We start from the raw sequence: 14,497 nt of genomic DNA on the forward strand, positions 1-14,497 counted from the left end.
TAGAGAATCAAGTGATATCAATTTGGAGGTTGTATATAGTTTAGAAGATATAGACAAAACCCAGCATAACTTAACGATTCAAAACGGTTCATTGTATCATTTATGGACAATCACAACAACGATATGATCACAAGTATGCATTAACGATAAACCGAATTCAATGATTGGTACTATAGTAGACAATATATTTTCTATGACTAGCTGATACATGCCAGTGAGTGCCCTTGTCTCACAATAGAGTGCATGATGATGTCTTCTTCCCAACTTTACTCCCTGGCGGTGACGGTTCTGCCTTAACTTCGGTTTTGGGGCCTGATTGTACACTTGATTCTTCGTTACAAAACTTTGCTTCTGAGATTTTAGAAGCACCTCCGTTGAGTAGTTGTTCATATCGAGCGGCTTCGGCTTGACTGATATATCCCTTTTCAAGAGCTTGACTGAGCATTTCTCTCTTTCTCTGATCAGAGATGCTGGCGTCGGAATATTCCATAGTGAAAATATTTAACTCTGCTTTCAATCTGACATCATCTGCCCAAGCTTGTCTTTGTCTGATATACATAATAATTGGTCAGCACTTAGATATGCAGCAGCTATCTCAGCTTCCCGTATCAATTCCAAGTGGCGGAATCTGCTGGACACATTATGTACAGTATGTATTCGCAGACGTTGAAACTCACCTTTGAGTCTTACTCGCTTGGTCTGATGACATTGAATTTCCGGTCAGCTGTGTATCAGCAGTATTGCTCATCCTAAATGAGCCATGTTCGCTGAAACTAGGGCTTTGAAGGGTTGAAGAGCTTGACATGTCAGCTTATGTGTGATGAGAAGGATGGTGGCGATACAAAACGACAACATGAAAATAGTTCAAATTCCACGATTATATACAGTATAAGGTACTTAAACTCCGGTGCCACCAACAATGGTTATTGGTGTTGTTGAGCTACGAGTAGAGAGATAGCACGATGTAAGAAGATGAAAGGACGAAACGACAAACGGCTCATGGTGACCTCTGGATTCTCATACCTGCCTTCTCACTTCCAATCCCTTGTAATATGGCTTCAATACCTCCTTACACATCAACTGAAGTCCTTAGCGATCTTCCCTTGGTCCTTTCTCCCTTGAAATTTCGCTCTATGACAGCTATATAGTATCCCTCGAAAGTACTGGTTGACAAAGCATGTTTTCTGGCGAGACCTCTAATGGCAGTCGCAACTTCCCTTCGTGACGTTAGAAGACCCAAAAATCGTTTTACAAAATCATGTTAAAGATGCAAGCAATCCATTCCGGTTATGCTCCTGTATGCTTACTTGGTCTTCAAGAGGGCCTTCCGCGAAAATAATGTAATTTTCATCATTATGAGATGACCTACAACATGACATCGAAAGTGACCCTTGTATTTGTGTATGTATGAAAAGTATGTATGTATATGATGTATGAAATTTATAATCTAGTCTACAAATACCCGATGGCAAAAGATTGAAAATTGAGAAAAAATTGAAAAAGGATATGTATGCGAAAGGTAATGAAAAATTATACTTCAAAAAAACGGGAATTATATATGGTGTTCTGACCAAGTGCTTCTAAAGCAACAATACTATGTAATGATAAAGTTGATCATCTCCTTGAAGACAATTTTGAAGAACCAGTATCACTTCTTCCACCGGTAGTAGCGAAATCTGAACCACCAGATACAGAATTATGACTTGAATTAGTATACCAACCTGCTTTTTCTTCTTTCATTTGTTCTATAATCGATTTCAATTCTCGCATGGCAATAGGTTTGACCATCCACATATCTATTCCACTCTCGATTAAACCTTTTCTACGTTGATGTTCAGCTGACATTGCAGTAACAGCTATAATTTTTGCTCTTCTATTACCTGAACCGAATCCTGACACAGATCCCGTAGGTGATAACGGTTCTGCAGAAGAAGAAGGTGTTAATACTGGTGACGGTGATGTTGGTGGTACCTCATCTTGTGTGGTGTTCTGAGGTGTAGGCGTATCGGACGATTGATCTTCAGATGAAACAGCTAAAACCTTCATAACCTCTTCCAAAGGTACGGTTGAATCTGCAGGTAAAGTAGCTTCTAAATGTCTCATTTCTGATGCAGCCGCAAAACCATCTTTGCGTGGCATGGTGATATCAAGCAAGACTAAATCTGGATGGAATGCGTTGAATTGATCTACTGCTTCAACACCATCTGCAGCTTCGGCGAATTGACACGACTATTTTGGGGAATATTAGTAAGTGAAATGCCGCATTGATACCAAGTGAATACTTACAGTTCGCTTAAGCATAGTGGTCAATATTTTTCGGTTGACAGCATTATCTTCCACGACAAGCACTAAATTCGTTATATGTCAGCATTATTTAGGTAGCGATATGGTATCATAATACTCACCCTTCAGAGGAGACTCGTCCGGAGTCTGATTGTCCAAACCTTTGATAGTATGATCCGACCCAATTCGTTCTTCCCTTAATCTGGGAGGTAGAGCTAAACTAGAGGATTCACTCGCTTCTGATAACGCTGAACTATCACTAGCTATAGAAGCTTGATATCCACCCTCACTTGTCATACTGCTATCTGTATTTGCTCCACCGATACCGGATATAGCTGAATTACTAGTTGATTCCGAAGATTCACCAGTGAGTTCACCTTTTTTGTCTTGATGATTTAGATGTTTACGATCCTGATACGAAGAAAGTCTTCTTAATGTCGTTGAACTTGATTTAGGTGATAAAGAATGGGGGCCCGTTGTGTTGGTGAATGGCGGTAAAGAACTTCTACGTGATGAAGTGATTTCGACAGGTTCATCTAAATCTGAAGATAGAAGATCTTGAGTATCATGGTTTGCATTATCTTTCGCTTTTGCAATTTCTGCTTTATCAAGTTTTTCAACACCATTAACTGTACTAGCATTTATACTAGCATTTTCAGCTTCTGCTTCTTCTTTAGCTTCATCACCGCCAACCACGTCTGATTTATATATTTCTCGTAAAGGTTGTGGAGTTACGGCAGGCTGCATTATTCGTCTGATCAAAGATGGTCTTAATGGTCGAGTAAGATGTATAGTTGGTATGGTTTTTAGGTATTCGACAGCTGATTTGGTTTTAGGAGTTTCGGTGTTTTCTCTTGAATGTCCGTTACTAGAATGGTGACCATGATGATGATGACCATGACTGTATCCGTGTTTTTCTCCTTCGAGGTTGATGTCATTGAGTACACCTAGAGCATTGTTGTATTCAGTTGAAGTTGCAGGCCCCAATGCGGGTGCCAAAGCACCAATTGAATGATCTTTTCCGATAATGATCAATTGGACGCTAGGTCTAGCTAATCGACATAATTCTGCTAATTTAATCTCTGATACAACTCCTTCCGGTAAAACGATCAAACTTGCGTAATTGATCTCCGTTACTATTCTGCAAAAATGCAATTTCAGTTGTCTTGCTAAGGATTTACCGACTCTTCGTAGTGAAGGACTCTTTGATTCTGCCCATCCAACCAAGAATATCCCATCTTGTCTAACTGGTTCATGAGTGGTTCCAGCCTCAGAAGAAGTCTCGTTGCCACTAGCCATTACATCTTGATCGGAGTCGTTGTCGTCGTTCAGCAGATGAACAGGAAGCTCGATGTGGACCAAAGTACCTTTACCTAATGTAGAAGCTATAGCCAGTTTACCACCTAACAATTCGATCATACGTTGAGCTAAACCTAAACCTAAGCCTGATCCAGGAGTAAAAGAATCTTCCTTGGCAAACGGTCGAAGTACTTCTCGCTCCAAAAATTCTGATGACACTAATTGAAAGTACTGTCAACATATTTAATATGGGATAATAAGATGTAACTCACTTCCACGGCCAGTGTCTTTAATATCGATAGAGACTGTAGACAGTTTGATAGAATTATCATAACCTCCTGGTAAGACGACATCTCTTGAGATGTCTTGTACCGTTATATGTACGTGACCCCTAACAGGACTATCAGCATCACATACTCATCAAATCCCGGATGTTGACTCACTTATCGGTAAACTTGACAGCGTTATGTACGATTTTCCCCAAAGCTCGTGCTAAGGGTCCAGAATCAGAAGACATTTTCCAAGTACCTCTATTTCTAGGTAAGACTTCCAATATGACTTCAACATTCTCCAAGCCTGTACCAGTAGCTATTCGTTTGGTTTTAGCTTCCACCCTCATAGCATCATCTACAACGTTTTCCAAAACCTCTGCGAAATCTGTTATGTTTGCTGAACCTCTAGGTCGAAGTAAATCTGGCGGTATTGCAGTCCCATCTGCATTGGTTTGTACTTGTTCTACCTTTGAAGCCATTTTACCAATATCAAGTGTGTCGATTATATTTTCTAAAATACCACCAAGCGATAATCCATTAGCTTCAATGATTTCTAACTGTGCTAAAGCTTCTATTCTATCTTCTCTTGATACTTTAGGCATCGTATCACCTTCATGTTCTAAGACCCCATGTAGAGCCATACGAAGTAGACTAGCAGCTGCGTTGATTTGGTGTAAAGGAGTTCGCAATTCATGTGAAGCTGCAGCAGCAAAATTGAGTTGGGCTCTTTCTGCTCTATGTAATCGTTCTTTCATAACTGAAGCTAATAAACTACCCGCGATAGTTTCTACAAATTGCATTGCACCTGCTGGGTAGGTGTATAAAGGATCGGTCCAGCAAGCAACAACAGCGAAAGCAACTTGACCATCAAAGCCGAATACTGGCATAGCCATGGAAGTTTCTGTACCAGGCGGCATGAGATGGGTGATTGATTGAGCGATCCCTTCGTTATCATCCCTTGTATACCAAACTTTTCTAGTCTTGACGTTGGAAGCGATGAAATCGGAAATAATCTTTCGAGCTGCTGGAGAAGAAGTGAAATTGAAAGCGAAACCGTCCTCAGAGCAAGAATAGCCCAGAACGGCCAACTGCTTTGCCTTATCAGCGACATCCCAGCCAAGTGCAAATTCGCAAAGGCACTCACATTATCTGTATTGCTATTCGAATTATCAGTGAATGAATAACGGGCATTTGGATCTGATTTTCTTCTTGAAGGGATGTATAAGACTTGAGGCGTCCTGCTAGGTGCTAGGGGATCGGTTATAGCGTATGTTGGTAAAGCTCGTTTGACATTTATAGGTTTCGTATAAGCTTCTTGATCATCTTCACCGGCATTACCTCGAGCAGTACTTGAAGAAGTTGAACCTGTTCGTCCACCAGTAAAACTCGATTGACCTGTCGTTCCGGTATTCTGACTTTTGTTATTTCCAGTTGTAGAACCACCTCTTGTCGAACTTCCACCACCTGTCGAAGAGTTTTGATATGTTGGATAGAAAAGGTGGAACTGTGATAGATCCACCACCGCTACAGCATAAGCATCTAAAGCATAACGAACTTCTCTACAGGCTTCATCATAGATATCGATGTTAACCTGATCTTGATTCTGATCAGCGCCTGATATACGTTTCCCCGTGACTGAAGAAGCGGATGAAGTATCTGTAACTTTGTCGGTTCCTCCAGTCCCTGTTCCAGTCCCAGTACCACTTTTCTTGCTTTGTCCGGCAGTCTCTTGGGGACGATGTTTGAGAGATCTTCGTAGGAAGTCAACCGATATTTGATGTAATTTCGCAGATTCGATCGAGGCTTGTTGACTATAAATCAATTCTAATTCACTAACTACACAATCTGCTAAATCTGATAACAACTTCCGATCATCTACTGAAAAATCTCTTGGGTTATCGTCGAGTACACATAAACTTCCTATGATGGTTGATTTGTTACCGGATCCAACTCTCAATGGCGCACCAGCATAGAATTGGACGGGACCTGTACCTTCTTTGACTAAAGGATTCTTCTTGAACCTCCAATCCTTACCTGCATCCGGAACGACCATACAGTGTTCTTCTGATCCAGGTGACATTAACGAATGACAGCAGAAAGAAACATCCAGGTCCGTCCATGTCATTCCCATTCCAATCTCTGAGAGGAAGATCTGACGATCTCTCCCTATCACACTAATCAAAGCTGATCTTGTTCTGAATACACTTGTAGCGAGACGAGTGAACCTATCTAAAGTCTCACGATGAAATGGATCAATGTCCTCTAAACCAAGTCGACGGATGACTCTTAATCTTCTTCTGGTAGCTTCAGGTGGTTGTTTTGGTGCAGGCATGTATCCATGCTTTTCAAAGAAGTTTGTGATTCTTTCACGTTCTTTACCTTGATCGAATGCTACATCGACAGCAGATACCGATGTAGAATCGTTGGTACCTGACTCAAACAAAGCTTGATCTAGTGTTGGTCCGGTTCCACGGCGTAACAGAGACCCACTTGGAGACTTTGACCTTAATGACCAACTTCCTCTTGATCTTGGTTGACGAGGTGCCCTTCTTCTGGTACTCCTCATTTTTGCAGGATCTTCATCTTCAGAGGAATCAACTGACATTGACCTTCCCACCGAAGCTAATTCCGCATGATCCCTATGACGTCTTCGAGGTTTTCCCTTTCTCTTCGTTCTTGAACCACCATCTTCCTGGGATACTTCGGCAGCCTTTCTTTCTCTAACTCTATCATCCTGTTGTTCTAATCCTAATTGACGTATATTTTCTGTTGTCATAGATTCTTGGTCCTTGTACACCTTCTCTTCAACTTTCTTCGGGTGCCGCCTTGCTGAGGTCGAACTTTCGGCGTTAGCAGAATTACTTTGATCTATATTGGGTATATCTGGGTCTTGATTTGAAGGTCCAGCGTAGGAGGTATCAGGGTGAAAATCGTTTGGCTCGTCTCCACCATCAAAGTTATTACTGTTATGCCGACTATAAATAGGGGGTGACTGTCTTGAAGGACGATTGGCGGAAGGTACGACAGTGGAAGTTAAGTTGGTACTGCCTGTGTCAGTAGTACCATGGGTTTCGTCTGATGGGTAACGTATTGGTTTAGGGGGTGAAGGTAGGGCGTCGTCGGCGAAATTGCAATTGTTATATTCCCCCAGAGAGTATCTAGGAGATGCGGTGTATCAGTTAGCACATTGCCGTTTATATCGAGGGAAAGTTAGGATGCCAATTGTTCATAAGGATTGCAAGGAGGATGCTCACCTAGTCACAAAATCATGCCATTCTTCCTGTGTTTGAGGCTCTCTTATCTTGCCTTTACTCAAATGGTCCGGATGTGCGAAATCTATAGTTTTCACTTCGGTTGCTTTCCCTTTCCCTTTAGGATCGCTGCTCGACATATTAGGTTATGTTGATTTAGCTAAAAGTAGGTGAATGTCGGAAAAAGTGTTCTTAATGGGATCTGTGAAGTGCGGTAGGAAGGGATGAAGGTATATGCTGTCAAGCTGTGTGTTTCTGCTCCATCCGTTCATTTGCTTCCAATGCTGATAGACTATATGTTGGACCGATTTATGGAAAGATGACAGTGTTGTCGAAAGCAAGAGTTTGGTGAGGCTTGGTGAATCGCAATGCGAGATTTTGAGATTACCTTTGAAGATATACTTGATTGGTTTTTCTGAGAACTGTACTTCACCGAGTTGAACTTTTCATTACGTGGTTAGAGTTGACAATAAGGTTTACAACTTGATGGTAATGTAATGATAATGAATGCGATGCGATGAAAGGATATTATCAATAACAATGATGATTATTTGTTCAAGGTCATAAAGGCGAGTGCGTGGGTTTGGTTTGCTATAATTTTTTAGGTGTTTGAAGTACAGAGTAGTTAAACTTAGTTAAGGGACATGAGCCTATCTATTCCTACTAGTCACCACACATCCCTTACCTCTTTCTTGGAATCATTACAATCATTACAATCATTACAATCATTACAAAACAGATCGTAATCAATCTTCATAAGATTACAAACTATTTATTAACAACTGATTAGGATTAGTGTGAGAGGAGTGTGAGAAAATCAAAATGTTATTATCCCAATTTAGCAATTTTTTAATTATTAAATTCATCATAATCAAGATCACCGGTGGATCACGCCGCATTTAAATACTACAGCCGGGTGCCTGGACAACTTAGTCTCCGAATACCAGTTCTCTCTTCAGCGGCATCTGATTTTCATTTTCATTCGTATAATCTATTTGGAAGGTTCACAGTATGCTCTATTTCCAGTTCAAGTCAAGGATGTATAGACCTACAGTCTGAAAATATTGTTCAAGTCGAGATGTTTTATCGGTTTAGAACTATATCTACCTTACCACCAAGAAAAAGGAACCAAAGGCAGGCTTAGGTGTTTAGAGGAACAAGGAATAAGACAATAGGGAGTGCTTTGTGTATTACAGCATCACATCTCGTAATATGATGGTCTGGTCATTCTTCTAATGACGACTAGACTATGGAACACCTTTTGAAAACTTCAGTACAGTAGTTTTGTATGACCAACTAGTAAATCCGTATCTCATTACAATAATATTTCATGTTTGTGCATGTTCAGATCCGATAAATGGCCCCAGCTCTTGCCAGAAGGAGCGATAGATACAGTAAGATCTATAAATTCTATTCCAGAGAGTAAAAAATGCCACATGAGGGTCGATAAAACGCCGAACGAAGTCGTCACGCGGCCATCATGCTGCTTACACATGGCTTCCTTGTGAGCGAGCAACGCGCTGTACGATTATATTTCTTTGCTTTCATGTAAACCGACGCTTTGATTTGGATTATTTTATGTTTCATTTCGACTCTGGATTATCTTCAGTTCTATGCTTTACCTTTCATACCAATCCACTATATCAGTCATCGTCAGACTTCGATCAGATACACTCCATCTACCTACGTACAATATCACGGATACCTAGCAAAAAGAAACAATATATATACCCCGCATGTCTACATCTTCAGCAGATCAAGCTACAGCTTCAGTCTTACAAGCTCTTCAAACTTTATATCACAATCCAGATGCAAGTTCGAAAAAGAGAGCTAATGAGTGGTTAGAAGAGTTTCAGCATAGTGTGAGTTATCTTTCATCGCCTAAGGGATAAAAGGCGAGAACTGATATATATGGAACCCCTTATCTCTAGGTTGAAGCATGGCAAACATGTCATACATTGTTAACTTCACCTGAAGCTCCTTTAGAAGGTCGATTATTTTCTGCTCAAACCCTACGAGCTAAGGTGAGTAAAGAGCTCCCTTGGATATCATCTAATTCATTTACATATCGAATCAATGCATCCTATCGAAGCTTCGGAGCTGGTATATCTGGAGGATTCCCTGTCCAAGTTGCTTTGTACTGACGAGATAACTTCTTTCCCTTCCTTTATACCAACCTGAATCTCGCTTAGATACTATACGATTTATCGCAATTACCCCGTGAACAACTTCATCCATTACGCGACTCACTCTTAACATCTTTATCACCACTATGTCAACCTACAGCACCAGCAGGATCCAAAGCCGTTTTAACTCAATTGTGTTTAGCATTAGCGGATTTAGCATTACAGATGCCAGAATGGGATAATGTGGTAGGAGGTATGGTAGATCAATTTGGTAAAGATCCTTCAACAGTCATAGTGCTATTAGGTTTCTTGAAAGCTTTACCGGAGGAAGCTGGAAATCCTAGAATACCTTTATCCGTGAGTGCTATCTGATGTTATGAACGTATGTGTACACGTGCATTCTGCTGATACCTTCCCAGAATGATGAAGTACAAGCTATGTTGTCTTCGCTGGTGAGCGGTTCGGCGGAACAGGTGCTGGGCGTGTTGACGATGTATATACAAGCAACTGGTGAGCTTTGACTTCTTTCGACCGGCATTAACCAATCTTAAGCTGACTTTGGATCTAGGTGTTACCACTCAAATACAGATATCGGTGTTTGAAACGCTGCGTAGTTGGCTTCAAGCTGGAGAAGTCATGGCTGCTCAGGTAGCTCAAACACCATTATTCAACGCATCTTTCGAAGCCCTCACCTCCGATCAGCTATTCGACGCCGCCGTAGATGTTCTGTGTGATTTGATACATGAAACCCAGGAAGTAGAAGATAACGTAGAAGTGGTACAGCAGATTGTTCCCAGGCTAATAGCCTTACGGCCTCAATTAGAAGAACATAAAGAAGATCCGGATCGTATACGTGGTTACTGTCGAATACTGTGTGAAGCTGGAGAATGTTATAAAGATTTGATCGTTCGACATCCTCAAGATCTCTTACCTCTTGTCCAATCCATTTCCGAATGCTCCGCCTACCCTGATCTCGATATCGTTCCTATCACTTTCTATTTCTGGTACACCCTCGCCATGGCTTTAGGTCGACAGCCAGATGATCCAACAGTACAAACTATACTAGATATTTACGCAAACCTACAATCTGTCATCATCAGTCACTTGCATTTCCCAGGAGATGATGAACACCAAACAGCACAAGAGCGTGATGAATTTAGAACATTTAGACATAGAATGGGTGATACATTGAAAGACTGCTGTCATGTCCTCGGAGCTCCAACATGTTTGAGAAGGTCATACGATTTGATCGTTAATGCTATGGGTAAACCTTCACCTTCATGGCAAGAGATTGAGGCACCTCTTTTCTCGATGAGAAGTATGGGAGCAGAAGTAGATCCAGATGATGATGAAGTTTTACCTCATATCATGGATATGTTACCTAAATTACCTGATCATTCAAAAATACGTTATGCTGCTATTTTAGTAATATCAAGATATACTTTATGGATCGATAGACATCCTGAAAATTTAGCTTTCCAATTACAATATATTTCAGCAGGATTTGATATGGCTGAAGAACAAGTTTCAGCAGCAGCTGCACAAGCTATGAAATTCATGTGTCAAGATTGTAATCAACATTTAGTACCTTTCTTACCACAATTGCATACCTTTATAAATTCAGTTGGAGATAAATTAGATCAAGCTGATATGGTTGAAGTCTGTGAAGCTATTGGATATGTTATATCTTCAATGCCCGCATCCAATGCCGCTCAAGCGTTAAAAGAATTCTGTCAACCTTTGATCAACAATATTCAACAAGTCACATCGAATCAAAATGAAGTTGATAAACCAACTTTACAAAAAGTAGCAGATTCATTAGAACAAATAGATTCATATTTATCTATTGTAAGATCATTAGATCCATTACCTGAGGAATGCTTCCAAACTGCTTTAGAAGTTTATGGTATTTTAGATACATTATTATCGAAATATGCTAAATTATATTACATCTCAGAAAGAGTTGGTACAGTTCTCAGAAGAGGTTTAGGATTTTTCCCTACCAGAGCTTTAGAACCTATAATCCAACCGTTGCTAGAGAGAATGTCAATATCCTTTGAACAAACTGGGTTTTCAAGTTATTTATGGATAACAGGTAAAGTTGCCAGTAAATTCGGTAATTCTGCCAATGAAAATGAAGCTTTGGGTGGTTTATTGGTAAGATCATTCGAAAATGTGACTACATCAATGGCAAAACTTTTACAAACCAAAGTTGCATTGGAAATACCTGATGGTGAGTTAGCTTAATCACTGGGAATTGTCTATACTGAAAACAGCTAAACGTATTTCTCTCTTTCTTTGCAGTTATGGATGATTATGTTCATTTATTTATGTCATATTTAACATCGATACCGAAATTAATATTAAAGTCAAACTTGATACATCTGGCGGTTTCACACACCTTGACAACATTAACTTGTCCATCACCTGAAATAATATTAACTTCATTAGATGTTTTATCAATGTTATCGAATAATCTATTATTAGCTGAATATCATTTTGAACTGAAACCGATTTTCTTACAATATGGTAAAGTCATAGTTAATCTTTTAACCAATGGTTTAATTACATCAACTTTCCCTGAAGAGAGTTTAGATCAAATACAAATCATATTATATTCGATTTGTCAATTAACACAAAATGATTCAACAAACCAACGAGAAATTGAGAATTGGTTCATTGAAACTGTATCTACTTTACCCGGTCATTTGATTCCTGGCAATGAGAAACAGATTTTCCTCCATCAAGTTCACGAGTAAGTTGAGATTGTACTTGTTTCACTAGAACTCATGAAAGCAATGATTGATACTGATATCGTTGTTCCTACTATGCCCTCTAGACATCTCGTTAATCCTGAATCCGATAATTTTAAAAACGCATTGAATAATTTAGTTAGAGTAGCTAGAAGAGCCAGAGAAAGAGGTAGACAATCTAGAAAATCTCTAGGGGCTGTATAAAGAAACGCATGACCTCTTAGTTGGTGGCTGAATGGAAAGGAATGAGACAATGATAGTTTGAAATGGTTAGTAAATAACGCATTAGACGTTGAATGAAGAAGATTCGTTTGGTAGCATTATTTTAGACGAGAAAATCAAGCATAAGAAGCATATAATTTTAGCATTGAATATTTGGTAAAACGAAAAATTTAGAATAATTGGTAAGGTTAAGATGTTACAGCTAATAGGAACAGATAGTAATGGATTAGAAAGAATTTCTGTATAATATAGGACTTATACACTATCAATCATGCCGAGTATCAGAGGTTCTCATATTGGAAATGCATGAAAGTAGTATTTGAGTATATCAGGTTCTGAACTTACAACGTTGCCCTTATCAAAAAGTTTACAGCAGTGGATGTAACGCCGTTTTGAGCCGTAGCAGAATCGTTCAACGACTTTATACTGGCTGTACACTCACAGGACATAGCACACAGGCGGATTGATTCAGCTGAATATATCTTGTTATCCTACTTCATACTGGGACAACAGCGGCTAATCTAACATTGATGCTGTAACAATCTCAAAGATCGTCGCCTAATTTCCATGTTTACGATCACAGCATTTCTAGAACAATCGCAATAGGATCAAATGCGAATAGTCCGCCATGGCGGTAAGATATCTAATATATATTTAAGCCCCATCCCAGAAAAGCCTATCATGATGGTTTACCAGCTATCGTAAATGAATTTTATGTCGATGTTGGTATTATCGTGTGTATACAGTATATTTGTGAGTGAAGGCACGATCCAATCGGTATTCACTCTTTAGTAATCATTCCAAATGAGTAGGAACAATCATCAGTCAAGTCACTTACCAAAGTGGCGTTTTGTTCCAAATAAAAGAGGGATGGTAAATGACGTGAACAAACTACCAATCACTGTATCTCGACATTTAACATGGTATATTCTCAATATGTTACGTTTACCAACGTTCTACTTTACAAGTACTAGGGCGGTTTGGTCCTTATTTACGGGACCTTCGATCTCTATCGATTATTTGTTGTTGCAATATATACTCGTAGAATACTGCGATTTACATTTTAGTAAATTCGGTAATAAAGGTTCAACGGTTTTAACTTTGCGTCCACATATCATCAGATATATTGAAACCTATTTGATAGTCTTGGAAATGCTGATTTCCAGTACATAACGTTATTAAAAGTCAAATTCTATACTCGTTTTGCCAAACTAACAAAGATTATCAGGTCAATAAGTAAAATTGACGGGGATCAGTTCCGGATAAATCCCATGCCGAGTCGATGCTCTTTGACCTGTTTGATACTACATCAGTATATGATCAAAACAAGTCGAACGTAAAGGCCTGTCACGATTGTCCATAATCAAGGACAAATTTGTATTGAAAGCGACAATTACTGTATGTACAGTACTAGTACTCGAGTACCGTTATCAACATATCATACCTTGCCAAGAAAACAAGGGAAAAAAAGCTATTTATCCTTAAAAATTAACTTGATTTGGGATTCGCAAAAGTATAATAAATATCTATCGTACATGATCAGCCTCTTTATAAAACTTTTTGATACCGTTCATTTGTCTCTTCAAGATAGTAAGTAGTACCTGAATATATAGGACGACAGAAGTTACGACTGATCTACATATCAATATACTTATCGTATTGTTCCAGTCCAGCATTTATTGAATAATGGTTATATTTCGATGAACCCAAATCGGAGATGATTCGCGTGCATCCCAAGTTTTGATTTCCTTCTTTGTTTTTCTGTTATCCCTTAAGTTTCGAACATTTTGCATAGAGCGAAAATTACTTGATTCAGATAAAAACAGGGTCTCTTGGTTTTTCACGATTATGAGACATCTGATTTCGTATTTTACTCTACACGAAGAACAAAAAAATAAGGTATAAGGTATAAGGTATACATACATACCCCTATCGGATAACCTTAGCTTTTCTCCATTTATGCCCCATGTCTAGTTTATTGGAATTTGACGAAATATCCGTCCTGTACCTTTATTAGGGGTATGGTCATCAAGCCTAAAAGCTGAAAAGAAAAACATCATGAGCCTTTTCCTCCTGCTTCTCTTTGCTTGGACGAGATACAAAACCCCCTTCTCCCTCCATGCGAGAAAATGATATGGCTTGATCCTCTTACCCCACGGACTTATAGTACTGTTCTCACCCTTAATTAACCCTATTTTGGTTCATAACCCCTTTGATGATCATTATATAAAATGAACGCCTTTTTATCACACAAGCATACAAAAGAAATGAGCTTATTGCTCTCTTCGAGT

At 39.4% G+C, this 14,497-nt stretch overlaps 3 protein-coding genes across 3 annotated transcripts; 1 reads left to right on the plus strand and 2 right to left on the minus strand.

Moving 5' to 3' along the window:
* Positions 1-229: 229 nt before the first annotated feature.
* Positions 230-709, minus strand: L201_003148 (uncharacterized protein; the record flags this gene model as incomplete). The annotated part of the gene is made up of 2 exons (XM_066218908.1): positions 230-548; positions 678-709. 2 exons carry the CDS (start codon positions 707-709, stop codon positions 230-232), a joined length of 351 nt encoding a protein of 116 aa, XP_066075005.1.
* A 905-nt stretch (positions 710-1,614) lies between these two features.
* On the minus strand, positions 1,615-7,245 carry L201_003149 (uncharacterized protein; the record flags this gene model as incomplete). Its single annotated transcript, XM_066218909.1, has 7 exons — positions 1,615-2,229; positions 2,287-2,348; positions 2,406-3,800; positions 3,855-3,973; positions 4,026-4,942; positions 4,999-7,012; positions 7,109-7,245. 7 exons carry the CDS (start codon positions 7,243-7,245, stop codon positions 1,615-1,617), a joined length of 5,259 nt encoding a protein of 1,752 aa, XP_066075006.1.
* A 1,596-nt stretch (positions 7,246-8,841) lies between these two features.
* Positions 8,842-12,188, plus strand: L201_003150 (uncharacterized protein; the record flags this gene model as incomplete). The annotated part of the gene is made up of 7 exons (XM_066218910.1): positions 8,842-8,967; positions 9,037-9,129; positions 9,298-9,588; positions 9,651-9,741; positions 9,800-11,464; positions 11,536-11,986; positions 12,071-12,188. The coding sequence occupies 7 exons, from the start codon at positions 8,842-8,844 to the stop codon at positions 12,186-12,188; spliced, it is 2,835 nt and encodes a 944-aa protein (XP_066075007.1).
* Between the last annotated feature and the right edge of the window lie 2,309 nt (positions 12,189-14,497).

This window comes from Kwoniella dendrophila, chromosome 4 (assembly GCF_036810415.1).
Source record: "Kwoniella dendrophila CBS 6074 chromosome 4, complete sequence".
Lineage (NCBI taxonomy): Eukaryota > Fungi > Basidiomycota > Tremellomycetes > Tremellales > Cryptococcaceae > Kwoniella > Kwoniella dendrophila.